This window comes from Schistocerca nitens, chromosome 3 (genome assembly GCF_023898315.1).
Source record: "Schistocerca nitens isolate TAMUIC-IGC-003100 chromosome 3, iqSchNite1.1, whole genome shotgun sequence".
In the NCBI taxonomy this organism is placed as follows: Eukaryota; Metazoa; Arthropoda; class Insecta; order Orthoptera; family Acrididae; genus Schistocerca; species Schistocerca nitens.
The window spans coordinates 534889388-534909174 of NC_064616.1; the positions used below are offsets into that span (position 1 = coordinate 534889388).

General features: G+C 36.6%; 1 protein-coding gene across 1 annotated transcript in view; it reads left to right on the plus strand.

The window, feature by feature from the left end:
- The window catches only part of LOC126248451 (solute carrier family 41 member 1-like), a 330662-nt gene that overhangs the window by 291825 nt on the left and 19050 nt on the right, over positions 1-19787 (plus strand). The window contains exons 5-7 of the mRNA XM_049949442.1: positions 3649-3795; positions 3940-4087; positions 18503-18708. Coding sequence (XP_049805399.1) covers positions 3649-3795; positions 3940-4087; positions 18503-18708 — 501 coding nt within the window. The remainder of the gene's footprint in view (positions 1-3648; positions 3796-3939; positions 4088-18502; positions 18709-19787) is intronic.

Genomic DNA, 19787 nt, shown 5'->3' on the forward strand with positions numbered 1-19787 from the left:
CCTGCTCAATTAAGAGATCTAAAATCCCATGCTCCGACTCGTGGGTTACCAGTTATGATTTCCCTGATGACAACATCTTGTAAGTAGTCCCCACCCAGAGATCTGAATGGGGGACTATTTTACCTCTGGAACAGTTTACCCAACAGAATATCTTCATCATTTAACCACACAGGAAAGCTGCATGTCCTCGGGAAAAATAACGGCAGTACTTTAACCTTGCTTCCAGCCATTCATAGTACTGGTGCAGCAAGGCCATATTGGTTGTGTTACAAGGCCAGATAAGTCAATCACCAGACTGTTGCTCCCATAACAACTGCAAAGCCTGCTGTCATTTTTCAAGAATCTCACATTTGTGTTGTCTCTTAATAGAAAACCCTCCATTGTGATTGCACTTATAGTATGGCTATCTCTATCACTGAGGCACACAAGCCACCACACCATAACAAGGTTCCTTGTGTATCATAGGGGGAGGGGGGTGGGGGCTAATGCAGAGTACAAATTGTAAGTTGTGATCATATATGCTATGGTCAGCAAACAAAAGTTCCAGAATTTTCAACCACAGTCATGACTATTGCCGCATATGTGGTGGAATTATGACTTTGTTACATGGAATGGAAGATGTGGTGCAGCTAAACAGTTAAATGTTTGTGGGCTGCATATTGCTCAAAGGTTCTGGTGGAAGTTCATTGGTTAGAGGGACCTGAGAACTACAATTAGTATTAAGTCTGTTCAAAATGTTCAATAACGGATCTGGCGTTACTCACACTTGATGTGCCTCTTCTGATCCATAGCTTTCCATTGCTCACCACTTTTGGGACCACTGTCCACAGTAAAAACAGTTCATAACAGCCAAAGTTAAATAACACAATTTATTATTGATCATTTGCACAAGCATACTGCATGAGACAATACAAAAACATCAACCATGTGGATGTAAGACAAAAGGTGGGAGGACAAAGACAATAGTACAAAAAATAGTACACACTTCATACCTTTATCACTTTCCTTTACCATTCAATTAATTATGTTGCCTCAAACTGCTTGATTCCATTCTTGTATAAAACATGGAAATACTTAGTACCTATATGCCTCTGGTGCTCCCTAATCTTGTTCATCTTATACTCATCATGCTTAAGCAAGATATACAATCTGAGCAGCAGAATTGCAACATATTCTGTCTTGGATGTTCATAAGTCTTTTTCAAGAAAAACATTGCATTTCTACAAAAGCTTTCCTTTTAAGGATCCTGAGGATAGCTTTTTCATGTTTACGTAAAGTATACCAATGAGGAAATGATCCTAGCAGTGCATCTCTAAATTTCCTTGATGTATGGGGTCAGACATGCTTTATATGTACTGCAGATGTGAAACAGAATCCTAGAATATGTCACTATAGTATGCCTGCACTGATACCCTGCACTTTCACTGCACCTTACCTACAAACCTACACTTGATATCACAAGGTTGTTTCATATCATATATTTTTTGTCTTATTCTAAGTATTTGTGCTTAAATCACCTAACAAAAGCAATTCATTGGGTCCAGACTGTATACCAGTTAGGTTCCTTTCTGAGTATGCTGATACAATAGCTCCATACTTCAGCAGGGATGTAACGGAAAATGTAAACATTTATTTAAAAAATCATTACAGCCATATTTATTAATGTATAAATCTAAAATTTTGCATGTGTAAATAAAATGAGCTGTGTTTTAACAAAAAAATATAATAAAATATACAAGATTAATATTTTGCCAGAAATTTGAATTTTTAAATTTTTTATTGTCCTTTTTTTAATAAAAAGCCATAACTCAAATTCTAATAATGCAATTCATCTGAAAATTTTATTGCAGTGTCTTGAGAAGTTTATAAGACAACTGAACAACAGTTATTGATTTATGGTACAAATTGTATCATTAACAGAGTTTTTAATTTTGCACATCCAAAATTAACTTTTTTTTCTACATAGAGTCATCTAAAGATCAGAATTTAATTGCAGGATGTCGTATTATTTAGTTCCAGGCACTCAGCAACACATTGCAAACAGTTCCTAAAACTAAATAACATTAGTGCATATACTTTTTGAGAAAAGGCTTCTAATAACATAAAAAATATAAAACAGAGAAAATGAGGTTCAAAGATTTTCTACTCATACATCTACATGGAATAAACTTACCTCAATTTTAAAATCCTCCATACTGATACTCCTCATCCTCCAGGTTTCTCTTCTCTTCTCTTTGAATCTGCCTGGCCTGTATCTGCAGGTAATACACTGATCTGTTAGCTTTCTTGACCCTGCTCTCATCACTGGAGTAAAATACTCTTGTTGTAAACACACCAGGATCTATACCAACTCTCTTCAGCACTTCAATTCTACCATTATTTCCATAATTTTAACATAAAACTGCATCATAGACACCTATTTTGAGTACTTCATGCCCACAGAATATCCTTTTTGAGCATCTAATCCAAATTAAATTACTGAGGCTTTCATTTGCATTTTGTGTCTTTCCATGAAGACGCTTCCTCAATAAATCGGGGTTTGCAAGAAACCAGAATGTGGGGTTAATTGAATTCATAAGAGGTTCTGGTAATCAGTGTTTATGTGACTACGTCTCATTTCTGTTGTTGAACTTACACCAATCATCTCTCGAACACAGATCGCACATTGGTGTTTGGTCAGTGGATAGTTTGTGAAAAAAAAATTGCCCACACAGCATGCCTCATTGCCTCTAAATTATGTGTGTCTTTCCTTATAGCTCTCCCATAAAATAACTGAAGGTAATTTGACCCTAAATAATGAAAAGTGTGAGGTCATCCACATGAGAGCTAAACGGAATCTGTTAAACTTTGATTACATGATAAATCAGTCACACCTAAAGGCCATAAATTCAGCTAAGTACCTAGGAATTACAATTACAAACAACTTAATTTGGAAGAAACACATAGAAAATATTGTGGAAAAGGCTAACCAAACATTGCATTTTAGTAGCAGGACACTTAGAAGATGAATCAGATCTACGAAAGAGACTGACTGCACTACGCTTGTTCATCCTTTTTTGGAGTACTGTTGTGTGGTCTGGAATCCTTGCCAAATAGGACTGCTGGAGAACATCGAGAAAGTACAAAGAAGGGCAGCATGTTTTGTATGATCACGAAATAGGAGAGAGACTGTCACTAAAATGGTACAGGATTTGGGGTGGACATCATTAAAACAGGCGTTTTTCATTGTGACTGAACCTTCTCACAAACTTTAAATCACCAATTTTCTCCTCTGAATTCACAAATATTTTGTTGATGCTGACCTACTTGGGGAGATATAATCATCATAATGAAATAAGTGAAATCAGAGCTCGCACGGAAAGATATATATGCACCTAAATGTGATTTGCTGAGTATTCCTGTAGATGTAGATGTTGTTTATTGATGAGCTCAAGAACTTTACCACTAATGCTGTAACTGGATAATGTTGAGACATTTTGCTCAAATAGGGACATAATTTTGCATTCCTCCATGTTTAAACATGTGTTTCAGTAGATTAATTTATATCTAAGACTTTTTGCATTTCCTTACCGTCATTAACTGATATTGCTTTGCTGGATATTTTTAATACAATGACACTTACTTATGGACAAATTTTAATGTGACCAGGTGTGGTTACTGCTGTTGTAATTGTCACATCATACCGCATGAAAGTGAATCCAGACAATATCGCAACACCTATAGCAGCAAGCCTTGGTGACATAACTTCACTATTTCTCTTATCTTGGATTGCAACCTGGCTTTATGATGTCACTGGTAAATGCAATTCAGTTATTTCTATCATCTTACTTACATTCTAAGGAAGTAATTTAACAACTTGTGCTGTAAAAATCTATTCAAAATATCACTTAATAATTGCATAGCAGCTGTTGACTAATTTAGCACAACTTATTTTTTCAGATGAACTATCTTACATGCCAGTTATCATTATTGTACTTTTTGCATTTACTACTCCATTCTGGGTTTGCTTTGCAAATCGGAATAAGTACACAAGGTCTGTTCTTACTAGTGGTTGGAGTCCTGTCATTGCAGCAATGGGAATAAGCACGTGAGTACTAGGAGCTTTTTTGATATTTGGTAATATTGGTAATCACTTTAAAAATTATGCAGAAAAATGGTACAGAGTGGTGATGTAATGGGAAAACATAAAGTTCCTTCCTCAGTGATACAGGATTCTTAAATTAATTACTTTTTAATGCCTTGGTAGAGATGATTTCACATTACCTTAATTCCAATATGTGGTTAAAGTGTGTCATATGGATGACTGTGACATTTACTGATGCTGTGTAGTGTCAAATTTACATTTTATAGATTAGTACATAAAGAGAGAAAAGTGGAGCGTAAAACCAATGATGATATAAAGATTCATTCATTTATTCATTCACTGTGTTTTATATATCCCATCCCAAAGAACCATCATGGTTGTAAAATGAGACAGATAACTCCCCTCATAAAGTAGCTGATCCTGCTTAACTCACCATCCTCATTTCATGAACAGATCACATTCAACAACCACTTATAACCCCACTCTGCACTGTACTGCACATAGTTAGTATTTAGTCTCGTCAGTCCCATATTTTTAGCAGCTACATTGCATTATAATTATTTACTAACCTCAGACACATGATATGGTGCTGGTGTGTTTTGAGCATGATATTTGACCAAAATAAATAGTAGAGGCAGTCAGCAAGTGTACCGAGATCGCATTTTACTCATGACATTGGCAATTCCTTGGGATTGGGATAGCGATGAACTCATGGCTGGGCACAAGTGCTCATCACTCAGGTGACTCAAGGGCACTTGTAGAGAAAAGTTGATGAAGTCTGATAATGAATTATATACAATAAAAACTGCATATATCATACATACACTATTAATGAATAAATTATTTTATCATCATAATATTTTCATCTTTGCATATTCTAACCTTCTTGTTTATAAACATCATAATACAAGAAAATAGACATACTTTTTGTTTGTTATCATGTGCCTACAACCTAATGTTGGCCTGGTATAATCATTCACAGTTTAAAAAGTTATTTCATGTCTGTTGAGTGAAAGTAACTACAGGGTGTTTCAAAAATGACTGGTATATTTGAAACGGCAATAAAAACTAAACGAGCAGCGATATAAATACACCGTTTGTTACAATATGCTTGGGACAACAGTACATTTTCAGGCGGACAAACTTTCAAAAGTACAGTAGTTACAATTTTCAACAACAGGTGGCGCTGCAAGTGATGTGAAAGATATAGAAGACAACGCAGTCTGTGGGTGTGCCATTCTGTACGTCGTCTTTCTGCTGTAAGCGTGTGCTGTTCACAACGTGCAAGTCTGCTGTAGACAACATGGTTTACTCCTTAGAACAGAGGATTTTTCTGGTGTTGGAATTCCACCGCCTAGACCACAGTGTTGTTGCAACAAGATGAAGTTTTCAACGGAGGTTTAATGTAACCAAAGGACCGAAAAGCGATACAATAAAGGATCTGTTTGAAAAATTTCAACGGACTGGGAACGTGACAGATGAACGTGCTGGAAAGGTAGGGCGACCACGTACGGCAACCACAGAGGGCAACGCGCAGCTAGTGCAGCAGGTGATCCAACAGCGGCCTTGGGTTTCCGTTCGCCATGTTGCAGCTGCAGTCCAAATGATGCCAACGTCCACGTATCGTGTCATGCGCCGGAGTTTACACCTCTATCCATACAAAATTCAAACGCGGCAACCCCTCAGCGCCGCTACCATTGCTGCACGAGAGACATTCGCTAACGATATAGTGCACAGGATTGATGACGGCGATATGCATGTGGGCAGCATTTGGTTTACTGACGAAGCTTATTTTTACCTGGACGGCTTCGTCAATAAACAGAACTGGCGCATATGGGGAACCGAAAAGCCCCATGTTGCAGTCCCATCGTCCCTGCGTCCTCAAAAAGTACTGGTCTGGGCCGCCATGTCTTCCAAAGAAATCATTGGCCCATTTTTCAGATCCGAAACGATTACTGCATCACGCTATCTGGACATTCTTCGTGAATTTGTGGCAGTACAAACTGCCTTAGACGACACTGTGAACACCTCGTGGTTTATGCAAGATGGTGCCCGGCCACATCGCACGGCCGACGTCTTTAATTTCCTGAATGAATATTTCGATGATCGTGTGATTGCTTTGGACTATCCGAAACATACAGGAGGCGGCGTGGATTGGCCTCCCTATTCGTCAGACATGAACCCCTGTGACTTCTTTCTGTGGGGACACTTGAAAGACCAGGTTTACCGCCAGAGTCCTGAAACAATTGAACAGCTGAAGCAGTACATCTCATCTGCATGTGAAGCCATTCCGCCAGACACGTTGTCAAAGGTTTCGGGTAATTTCATTCAGAGACTACGCCATATTATTGCTACACATGGTGGATATGTGGAAAATATCGTACTATAGAGTTTCCCAGACTGCAGCGCCATCTGTTGTTGAAAATTGTAACTACTGTAATTTCGAAAGTATGTCTGCCTGAAAATGTACTGTTGTCCCAAGCATATTGCAACAAACGGTGTATTTCTATCGCTGCTCGTTTAGTTTTTATTGCCGTTTCAAATATACCGGTCATTTTTGAAACACCCCGTATATTCTGTAAGAACTGATATACAAGAAACACTTCCCATCACTCTCTTCAGCACTGAATGCAACCCACAGGACCATAAGTACCCTTTTCAGTCAGTATCTGAAATTAAAAACAGCGTTAATAAACGTTTGTTTTCTCAAATTCGGTTCCTACCTCCTTCTCTTACCTCATTAAAATACTGTGGCAAAATTTTTGAAGCTAGGGGGAACAGTAAATGCAAAATGAATGTAAAGGGGACAATAATATTATAATGATTATTCCCATAATGGTCCCAATCTCAAGATTAGTGGACAGTTCCTTTGGTAAATAAGTTATATTATTAAAATTTTTAAATGTAGTCAAAAGAACATGTTTCTGAATCTGTTTAATAATTCATTTTATGTTACAGTTCCCATTTTAACCTTTTCAAACTTTTTTAAATTGCAACTCTGATGATATGCCAAAACCTTTGTCTGTAATTGAGCTGTTAACTTCTTTTTTTTTAACTGAGATTGAGATAACTTAAATTAAATAAGATGAAGGTAATAGTTTTTGTAATTTTAGTATGTCACAGTTTATAAACTAAAAGAGATATGAAAATAAACTTAAGCACACTTATTTTGAACTGTTGTAAGAGTGAGCAAGGAAAACTTCAGGAATATCTGATAATACTTACTAAGGTATTGTTCTGGCATGAAATGATGCACATTCCTAATCAAATAAAACAATTAGTGCCTTGAAATAAAACCAGGTAGAATTATTGTGGCTTATTCCAGATCTGTTCAGCAGAATATAATATGCCATCTGCTAATGTAGAATGACTTCCTTCATTGTCATAGCACTGTGACAAATGGCAGTTGAATGACAATGGGTCTAATGAGCACCATGGAAACTCACAGCACCAGATGCTAGTAGCCTGCTCATGCCTCACTGAACTCTGTAGCTGCAGTGTAAAACATAGCAGTAAGAAACTTATGGGCAATTTTGAAGGATGAGATGGCCATCTGTAGTAAATAATTCAACAATGGCATGCTAGAGACATCAACAAAATATCAAGAGTGCATTTGGCATGGGACCATCCACTACAAAAAATGTATACTGAATGTAATAAATTTCATCCTGAGAAGCAATATTCCATACAGACATCATGTTAGGTAGTGTAGCTTGGAGTTATACTGTTAATCTATATTACATTGATACATATATAGAAAAACAGTTTCATTTCCAAGAAATGCAATTGTAAACATTAAACAAGGAACTGAATACCACATTGAACAAATATCTACTCAAAAAGACAGTACATGTTGAAAGATAAGAAAAAATGTGGCTGAAACAGTTTAATAATATGTGTTACTACTACTACATTTCAGCTGACAGAGGGCTGTATGTTTACTAGTTTCAATCTAGTTCAATTTTATTTTTGAACAGAAATAATAGATGATTTAATCTGAGTATCTGAATTAGTTTTCAAGAAATATCTCTCAATAGATAATCATTAAAGGGCTGACAATAATGATTCATTTATGGGGTACCTTTACCATACCAAGAGATGAAAAATAAATGATGCAACACAACATTTTAAACATTGTGATGATGATTTTCTGTGTCCTCCTCTCATTTTTGTTTGTTTACAAGAGAATTTTCTTTATGTCTCCTTGTTAATTGTGTACATTTTTAAATAACTTTTTGTAATATATCTATCAATGACAGAACTCATATTAATTCAACTTATAGCTCCACTTCTTGAAATCAAGCTATTGACCACTGTAATGTTAACAAAAATGTGAAAAAGACTGTAAAATTACAGGGATACATGGTGGCTGATTCACACTTACCTTCAGGAGATCAAGTTCTAAGTACTTGCCAATAGAAACAAACAATGTAAATTCCAGGTAGAAGTATCAACAATGTATGAGGAAATGGATTGCTACTCACCATAAAGAAGACATGTTAAGTTGCAGACAGGCACAATTAAAAAACTTACAAAAAACTTTCAGCCACAGCCTTCACCTGCAAGAGACAAACACACATCATTCATACTCACAAGCAAGCACACCTCATGCATTCATGATGACCAATTCCAGCAGCCCCAGCTGGAATGCAGTCTAGTCTGGGAGTTGGCAGTATTGTGTGCATGAGGCTCATTAGCTTGCCTCAGTGTATGAATGGTGTGTGTTTTTCTTTTGCTGATGAAGGCTGTGTCCAAAAGCTTCATACAAATGTCTTTTAATTGTGCCTGTCTGCAACTTAACATGTCTTCTTTATGGTATGTAGCAATCTGTTTTTCCTACACTGACGCCAATAGAAACATATCGAATTAGAAAAAAAATAGCTATTCGTAGGTTTCAGAAAATGAATGTTCCTGCCTTATAGAGGCATTACTTTTGTTTACTTAGGTTTATGACAGTAGTGGGCTGCAGTGGTATGTTTAATTTAAGTTTTCATCTGTGGAGTTCAGGGAGACTTTTACAGCAAGCTTCGAGACCTCTGAGTCATGCTGTAGAGTGTGGTCAAAAACTGAGTAATAGGTGTCCCTCGAATGGCAGTTCTTCTGTATGCATACATATGCTTCGTCAGTTTAGTGGTAGTAATTTTCTTATAAAAAGATGGAATATTAGGTAGTGGGTTGGGTGTATGCATATGGTAGGTTTTACAGTAGGAGAGTAGAGTGTGCTCAAAAACTGAGTACTAGGTGTCCCTCGAATGGCAGTTCTTCTGTATGCATACATATGCTTTGTCAGTTTAGTGGTAGTAATTTTCTTATAAAAAGATGGAATATTAGGTAGTGGGTTGGGTGGATGCATATGGTAGGTTTTACAGTTGGAATGATTGCAGGGGTACAAATTGTTAGGATTTCTTCCTGTTCCATTAGCATATGGCATGAAGGAAATTATTGAACCCAAGAATTTCTATGAGTTGACCAACACGATTAGCCAAAAGCTTTGCGCAGTAATAACACCAGTTCCCATCAGCTCACTGAAGTTAAGCACTGTTGGGCTTGGCTAGCTCTTGGATGGGTCACCTCAGAGTCTGCTCAGTGTTGTTGGGAAGCGGGGTGCACTCAAGCCTTGTGAGGCCAATTGAGGAGATACTTGACTGAAAAGTAGCAATACCACTCAAGAAAACTGACAATAGATGGAAGAGCAGTGTGCTGACCATATGTCCCTCCATATCTGCATCTGGTGATGCATAAGGGCTGAAGATGACATGGCGGCCAGTCAGTACCTTTGGGCCTTCAAGACCTGTTTCAATTAATACCATTACTTGCTTACTGATGATCTAATAATATGATAGCAATATTCTGCGGTTTTTGAAGTGGGCAATTTTATATTCAGGTAAAGTTACTGACCTTTGCACCACTTTGAAATGATATCAAGCTCTGATAGTATATTTTTCAGATAGTACTTCATCATATACAGCATGATCAGAATCAAAGTTCCAATTTCAAAATGCTGTAAAAATGAACTGCTGCTTAAAATACATCAAAATTGAATTGTATGTTATCAAGGAAGTGAAAACATGATGGAAACAAAAAAATTAACTAAAATTTTACCATCAGATGACACTGTAAGTGGCATAATATGCAAAAAAGAAAACAAGGTACACAGCTATTCCTCAGTTTGTGTCTGAGATGCTCAGCACAAGTGTCTCAATGCAGAATCAAGTGCTGCTGATGAAGCTCTTTTACAAAAACAGCGACTGTGCACCATTACCTCTGCAGAAGTTCTGAACACTCAAGAGTACAGAAAAAGGCATTAGTCCAATGTCTGAGAAGGTTCTAGAGAAAATGATTCATAAATTCAAAAAGACAAGTGCTTTTGAAGTGCAGCATGCCAGAGAGAGGAAAACGATCTGACTTCAGTAAAAGAGATGCCCACAGCATTGGTTGAGCAATGGTGTGTAAACATGCAGTGGATAGGGTCATTGCCCAAAGCTTGGCCATGCCTGTGAGCATGGTGCATAAGATTCTATGAAGCATCCTGCATTGCTATCCATACAAAATTACCCATGTTCAGGAGTTGCTTCATGCTGTTGTCTGTGAGACAATGATTTGCTCTAGATTTCTAGCTCACAGGGAAGTGGGCAATGAATGTTCATGGGAACATTCTGTGGACAGATGAAGCCCATTTCCATCTCCTACGACATGTCAATATACAGAACTGCAGAGTATCAGTGATGGAAAAGCCACTCGCACATCAACAGGTAAAACTATGTTCTGCAAAGGTAACTGTGTGGTTTAGTTTAACTGCATCATTCATCCTCCCCCCTCCCCCCTCTCCTCCCCAGTAGATGGGTCATGTGACTCCAGTTACGTGTACCATTACTGGTAAACACTGTGAGAGTCTTTTGAGCACCAGTGTCATCTCAACTATTCAGCTGCATGGATGTGTGGGTAGGATCACTTTTATGCAAGATGGCACACCTCCACACATTGCACAGACAGTGAAGAAGTTGATGCAGAGCATTCTGGAAATGCTAGAATCATCAGCTGTCACTTCCCTACAGCTTGGCCATCCAGATCAACTGATCTTAATCTGCGTGACTTCTTGCTCTGGGATTATCAGAACATGCTGTGTTTGGTGCTCAAATTACAAATGTATCTGAATTAAAGATGTGTATTGCCCAACACAATCTAAATGGGACCTTTAAGACATTCCTGCACATTGTGGAACATGCTGTTTCTTGATTTCACCTTGTGGCAGGAAATGGTGGACAGTATATTGAACACATCTTGTGCCAGTCTCATGACAGTTAAAAACTGATTTTATTGTTACTTTTCATGCAGTATTTGGCCATTAAACACTGATTTTTCCCATATCATATGGTATGACCTTGCTATGGTGGGTGGGCTTATCTCACTAACAGTGCCACAACTGGTGAATGCCAAACTTATGTGGTAATGCACATTGCACAGTGTGGTTGATTTAATGTGAAACTGACACTTTTGTCACACAATCAGAACACTTTTGTTGTAATTTCACCTACCTTTCTCCATCCATTATCATCACTTTGGAACACAGCGCCCCAGGTCTGATTACCAGTCGGGTTGGTGATTTTCTCTACCAGGGGACTGGAGACATGCTGATAACTGTGCAGTTAAGTGACCCACAAACCAAATATCATCATCATCACTTTTGCATACTTCCTATGCTTTATTATATATCCATACTGACATTTCCAATATTGTCACATCATTAAGGACCAACCAGTCCAGCCACCTAGTTGATCCAGAGGCATCATTTTCTGTAATATTGAGTGTGCATCACCAGATGAAGAATATTATGTTCCAGAATTCATAGGCAACTATTCTGAGGGTTTCAAGTGGACAATATGTCCAACTGACAGGAGCCAATGTTGTGAGAACAACAATCAGTGACAGAGCATGCCCCTTCAGATTTGTTGCTTCACCAGAAGGCAGCCATATTCTGCATTGATTTAGAGTGGCTAAGCCAAATCAAAATTAGTTATGTACACCCACTGACATGAACTGATGGCACTTGGGACTGTCCAGTGGGAGTGAAGTAGCTTCCACATGGATATGCAGGCTGAATACTGGCAGACCAAAATTAGTAAGTATGACTGTGAAAAGAACACTTTCATAACACAATTCCACACTGCCACCTAAGAACAAAATATGAGTGTATGGGATATTAGACTAGCTGTGTGATTGGACTGCAGAGTTCTTAGCAAATAGAATGCAGCATGTCATTGTTAATGGAGAAAAATCTTCAGATGTAAAAGTAACTTTGGCCATATCCCAAGGGAGTATTACAGGACTGTCAGAAGTTCTATTAGGATTTTTACAGATTGTGCTGTTGTGTAGAGAGAATGTACTTATTTATTGAATTTTGTGTTTCCATAAAACACTCTGTGTGTGTACTAATAAGAACAGTCTCTACTGAGGCAGGCTCTTCAGCTCTATCTCTCCTTTCATATGTGTGGTAAATAAATGTTCTTTCAGTATGGAGTGTTAATGTTTGGTTGATGACATTGCTCCCATAACTAGTACCAGATTTTGGTTTCTACATGACAATACCTTTTTTAACTTACTTGAGGTGTGTTCCTCAATCTGCCTACTGTTGTCTGAGAATATGTAAACAATATTGATTGTTATATAATTCTTTAGTTGCAGTACGAGTTTGTGTTACTCTTTCCTTTCTGTGAAGCTTAACACAATATAAGTGAAAACGTTATTCTGGTATTATGTGCACACACTAAGTTTCTAAGGTATTTGTGCCTAGTGCTGATATTGCTCTTTGAGGAAGTTTTGTCTTGTTACCTGTGTACAGTCATTCAGCAGTATATTTGTGAAATGTAGTTTAGTTCTAGAACAGATTTGAACATAGTCTGACATGTCATGTTGCTTCATTCCCACATATTTCATATCGTGATCAGGTATCCTGATTGCTTTAGATCTCCAATTAAGGCCAATACAAACATTGCATTTGGATAATAATGCCTATATTTTCACATGTGGTTATGTGCTGTTATGCTTGATTCCGAAACCTTCCTGATGGAGCTATGGGTCTCAATGGAGCTCTAGTTAAAACAATTGTCTTTTGCAGGTAGTGGTCTTAACATATAATGTATTGAAGCATGTTTCTCAGTTCAAATTAAAGCTTCAATAAGAGAAATTTACTTTTCTACCTTCGCAAACACTACAGGAGCTATGCTACGTAGGCCTACATTGTTGAATAAATACTTTCAGAAGGCTCTGTCTGAGCCATTCTTTGGCATTTCTTTTATGTTGTGTCTATAATGAAACTTTCACTCTGTAGCAGGGTATACGCTCAATGACACTTTCATGTGATTTTAATCTCTCAGGAGATTTCATTATGGGACAGTTCTACAAAAGATTGAAAAACTCACACTGGAAACAAACTGTACATGCTGGCAAAATGAATCTTCAGTATATTTCTTCTTCCAGAGGTGCTAGTCCAGTAAATTGTGCAAGGTATAATCTCATATTGTTGGAAGAGTATGACTGAAAAGCACTCAGACTGTTGTGTCAAGTTAAAGTTTGACACTTGCTTCAGTGGCTAAATTGGTAAGAGCCTAGTAAGCAGAGGATAATGACTAATCTCGAAATGTATGCAGTTTTATTAAAATGTACACTCTGATACAGATTAAAACTGTCATTCTGTTTCTGGTTATATTAGTGAGAATTTATTGTCTGTGGGAGATCTTGTAAAACCTAATGTTTCAAACATTGTGTGCAGTCTTAAATATGAAGTTGTTACAATAAACAACAACTACATATTTATGAAACATTTAGTGTCATCGTATCAGCAATATTCCAAAATGACAGCACAAATTATGTGAAAACATAGTACTTGATGTCAGATGATGTATTTGGCTCACATTGAATAGTGTCCTGACACATTTCAACATAGTGGCCAGAACTGCCTTCAAAGAAGAGGAAAGGCCAAGAAGCTGGATGTGGGGCAACCCATTTCAAAGAAAATGGTTTATTTATGTTTCCCAACACCAAAATACTTTTTTCAGTTTGGGGTAAGAAACATATACTCTATTTCTGTATACTTGCTGTATATAGCATATCAATGCTGAGACAATGCAAACTGTTTTTGTGGCCATTGCTAGATTCTGAAACTTTTTCAAACTGAATGTGGATGAATTTCATTGAGGAAAAATAACACACTTTTCTTCAGTTAATAGTGAACACACTACATGGACAGACAATGGGACATCATAAACATTGTCAAATACCTTGGTGTTCTGGTAAGTTAAAATATGTTGCGTAGTATTCATGTTGACAGCACACTGATTTGACTGAATAGTCTCATTTATATCATGAATAGCTTATATAATCTCACAGATATAACTGTAGAAAACATATATTTAGTATATTTTGTTTCATTCATTAGTTGTAGTATAATTTTCTGAGGGCCTGAGAAAATTAATCTACTCAAAACTTTCAGATCACATATAAAGGCCACCAATGTTACGGCAAGAGGTAAAAATAGGTAATACTGTAAAAAGCTGTATACAGGTGTGATTTGTGGCTACACAATGTGAGCTCATGCACTTTGATGACTGTTCTATCCACAAGTATTCACGGCACACTATTTCTGTTTGATGTGGATTATGTATACGTCTGTTGTAGATGCACTTAAGAATGAGCCACACTCAAAATTATTAGTGCTTCATAAAGTATAATTCTAAAATATGGCCTGGTAGAATGATATCATTCTTCAAATTAACTGAGGCATACTCAGAAGAAGTTCATAAATTCTTCCTAGCCACTGACTCAAACTATATCAAAAATCTCTGTATTATATGGGCACGAGATTTATAAATGTAATCTGGATGGGGAAGTGCAGTCCATATGAAACAAATACTGAACAAGACTTGGGAATAAATACTGTATGTCAGAAAAAGTAACAGTATATGTATTATAACCTTAGATTAATTTTATCCATCCATATATAATGTTGGAATTGACAAGTTAATTATGCCAAAATCTTTTATTGTATGATACAGGTTATGTTGATAATAAAGATTTAATTGATTGATTTATTAATGGCTTAACACAGATTAAAATATATTAGAAGCTGAGTGATACATTAGGAGGTAGTGTTACATATGTCAAAAAGTGTAAATGGTTACAATATTGCACTTGACCTCTCAGTAACAAACAGTCATGAGCAAACAGGAAATATCATGACGGATACAGAAAATAGTGGTCATAAGGTCATTGTAGTGATTCTGAATACCAAAGCATCTAAATAAAAGATTAACATAAAATATATGTGTTCAAGGAAGCAGATAAAAATTAATTTGGAACCTTTCTAAAAGGTAGCCTCCGGTCCTTTCATACTAACTACATAAGCATTGACCAAATGCTGTTTAAATTCAGAGAAATAGTTTTGACAGTAGTTGAGAATTGTTACGAAGATAGTCTGCCCCCGGTAGCTGAGTGGTCAGTGCGCTAGAATGTCAATCCTACGGGCCCAGGTTCGATTCCCGGCTGGGTCGGAGATTTTCTCCTTTCAGGGACTGGGTGTTGTGTTGTTCTAATCATCATCATTTCATCCCCATCAATGCGCAAGTTGCCGAAGTGGCATCAAATTGAAAGACTTGCACCCAGCGAATGGTCTACCCGACGGGAGGCCCTAGTCACATGACTTTTTTTTTAAAAAAAATAAGAGATAGAAAGAACATAGCCCCTGTGGTGCACAAAATAGGTTGAAACGCAGTTTTAGAAACAAAGAAAAGTATCTGCTGGATTAAAAGAATGAAAAATTTTCAAGATTGGAAATTGTTTCCTGGTGCTAAAAATATAGTCTAGACTTCAGTGTGAGAAGCTTTAATAGTTACCACAGCAAAAAGCTATCTCAAAACTTGGCAGAATATACAAATAGACTTAAAACAGCAGCAAGACAAAATCAGTCTACACTATGTGATGACAATTGTAATGCTACCAATGAAGGCTTCACTAAAGTGGAGTTACTAAACATGGCTTTCTGAAATTCCTTCAGCTAAGATGATAAATATTCTATAATGTTAATCAAAATCAGCTGTCAATATGAGTAATTTGGAGGTAGGTATCCTCAGTAAAGCAAAACAACTTTAGAATGAGAATGAGAAGTTTGGAAGGTAGGAGACGAGATACTGGCAGAAGTAAAGCTGTGAGTACCGCGCGAGAGTCGTGCTTCGGTAGCTCAGTTGGTAGAGCACTTGCCCGCGAAAGGCAAAGGTCCTGAGTTCAAGTCTCGGTTGGGCACACAGTTTTAATCTGCCAGGAAGTTTCAAAACAACTTTAGTCATTTAATAAATGCCTGGTCCCGTTTTTTACAAATTAGGATCCATTTCAAGTATGCTGATTAAATAACTCCATTTGTAGCAGTCATATACAACTACTTGCTAGATGAAAGATTGATTCCTGATAAGTGGAAAGTTGTGCAGGTGACACCAATATTTGACTGATGCTTTACTAAGACAAAGTGATGAGTAATATCAACAGGAGATTGCAAGTTGATTCTATACTTCAAGATTTCCACAAGGATTTTGGCAGTGCTCTTCACAAATGACTTCTACTTAAATTTCTATCATATGGAATATATAACTAGATTTCTCACTAGCTGTCAGGAAGACCACAGTTTGAAGTAACTGATGGCAAATCATCTAATGAAACTGATGTAATATCTGGGGTTCCCCAGAGATGTGCTGTATGCCCTCTGCATTCTTAATCCATATAAATGATTTAGGAGACAATCTGTGTAGTAATCTTAGATTGTTTGCAGATGATGCTGTCAAGCAGCCATTACATCAAAATTAATTGCTAAATGATTTACACAAGAGGCATACATGGAACAAGAAGTGGTAATTAAGACTAAACAATAAAAAAGTGTGACATTCTGCAGATGAGTACTATAAAAATTCCATTAAATTTAAATTATATGAAAAATAACTCAAATTTAAATACTGCAGATTAAACTATATGTCTTGGGATTACAATTAAATTAGAATCATTATGTAGAAATGTAAGGAGTTGAACTAAAGACTTTGCATTATTGCCATAAGAAAAAATGTAACAACTCTACTAAAGACACTTCCTAACCACACTTGTCCATCCACATTTGAAGTATTGATGCACAGTATGGGATCTTGGTGGATGTAAAAGAAATTCAAAGGAGAACAGCTATTTTGTATTATTGCAAAATAATAGAGATAGTGTCAGGCGTACAATAAGTGAAATCTTTTCATGAAATTTTATTCAGCAACTATGTAATGAATGACAAAGCATTTTGTTGACTCCCAACTACATGACCATCATAATAAAATATTAGAAATCAGAGCTCACATGGAGAGATTTAGGTATACATTTTTCCTATGTGCTATTTGAGAGTGGAAAGAATGAGAAATAGCCTGAAAGTGGTTCTATGAACCTACTGGCTGTGAATTACAGAGTAATTATCTATATGTAGATGGAGGTTGGTTTGACAACAAGCTGTAACAACTGCAGTCACATTTTGGGGTACAAAATTAAATGAAGCAAATAATTTTGGATGCCTCCATGACTCCCATGTATATCACCATGGGTAAGGATCTGAAAACAGATAACATATCTTTGTGCTGCACATCAAGAATGGCAACTTATAACAGCAAAGCCTGTGTAGAAATCATTTACAAACAGTGGCAGCATGAATGAAGGTTTGTGCTTTTTAGCAGGCATAGTTAATAAAGAGTGGGTGCCTTTCACTCAGTTCTAAAATGAAATGTCAACTGGTACAATGAAACTATACTGGCTCATTGCACCAAAGAAATTTCAGTATACCATCAGTGCAGATAAAATTATAAAATTTTAATGATATGTTTTTGGAAAGTCGAGGCATTGTATTCTAGAGGGCATTACAATAATGGTTACAATCAACAACTTTTCCATGGATGATATTCTGTTCAACACTCTGAGCTCACATAGTGATATTATTGAACTGAGGAGTTTTTGCCTAATAACTTTCAGTTGGTGACTCATGAAACCTAATTACTCAGTCTAATTTGTGATAGTGACTTTTAACTTTTTAGAATATTCAAGGTCATAGGAGTGGATGCCAACTGGTTGCTTTGTATCAGCTATTTCATAGCTCTCCAGCATACTACACTGGACTAGAAAAACTGCAGGGGGTTCTGTACAGCACAGTATTCTTCTTTATAGTCAAAATAAATCAATAATTTCATTTAAAGATCATTATATATAATGAGAGTTATACACAATATGTAATGTAAATTTTCTGAACTTTTTCAGCATTGCAGTAAATCTTAGTTATGGAAAAAAATTGTCCAGTTATGTAGTTACCAGTGAGAAACATTTCTCACAGTACAATTAATCAACATTTTCGTTTTTCAGTATTGGTGGTCTGTTCCTGGATGTTCTAATGTCAAAATACCCAACAATTGCTGTTTTCCAACCTGTTATCAATGGTGTAGGGGGCAACCTTGTGTCTGTCCTGTCAAGCAGGTTATCAACCTGCTTACACAGGAAACACCAGTTTGGCCATTTACCACCAGGGACAAGGATATGTATAAGTCCATTTGATGCATTTTGTTCCAAAGGTGAGTACTATTACATTTTGACCTGAAATACAAACAGGGGTGTGTAGTTTTCATTATTATTGTGTACTAGTTAGTAATAGTTGCTACATAGATTTAAGTACTAATTTAAAACAATTGAATTTCTCATGTTTCTAACTTTAGGCACATTATATACATTCATTTTTAATCTATTCATGACTGAGTGTAAGGTTGAAGGTGCTGGAAAAGCAGATGATCAACACCACTGTTTCAGCTGTAAGAAATTGTAACCAAGTTACTTGAATGCGAATCCCATATTAGCATGTAGACTGACATGCCAGTGAAGCAGGACCTGGTTTTCTCAATGACAAAATAGTAAACAGTCATTTATATACATAATGTGCTTAGTGATCTCAATGTGATAAATATCTGCCATGTAAAACTCAGATTTGCTTAGTATGAAGCTATATATTCATTGAGAGAAAATTTGAATATGTATTGCACACAACACAGGGGAAAAGTGTGTGAGGATAAAAAATGAACAAGTTACTTTCTTCATAAGAGAGATATACAGGAACAATTGATGTGTTAATAAATTAAACAGTTTACTGTAAGTAAACTTTATTTACTTCATAAATCTCACAAGTGTTATACTGCGTATCATGTTAGTGATAGAATTCTTGTTGTGAGGTTAAATCTGACAGAAATGTGGATAGAATATACCCACAACACACAATTTGATAGAATGGTGCTACAATATTTAATTTAGAAAAAAGCATGGCTTTGTGATATATAATTATTTAAAAATCAAGAGAAAAGTATGTCAACCAGAACTCAAGTTGTTCAGAGTTAACAGCTCTGATGTAATAAGAACATGTAGAACTACACTGAAAAGAGAAGAGAAGCATCTGTGCAAATATCAGGTGCTTAGTAGGCAGGCTAGTACAGAGCAAGAAGAAAAGACTGAAAGCTGTAAGGAACATATAGATAGTCAACACAAGGAAAATGGATTTGAAAACAATACTGTGGCTAAGACAGGGAAAGTAGCTGAGGATGAGATGGAGGATAGGCTACTGCAAGAAGAATTTGACTAAGCATATGAATACCTAACCTGAAACAAA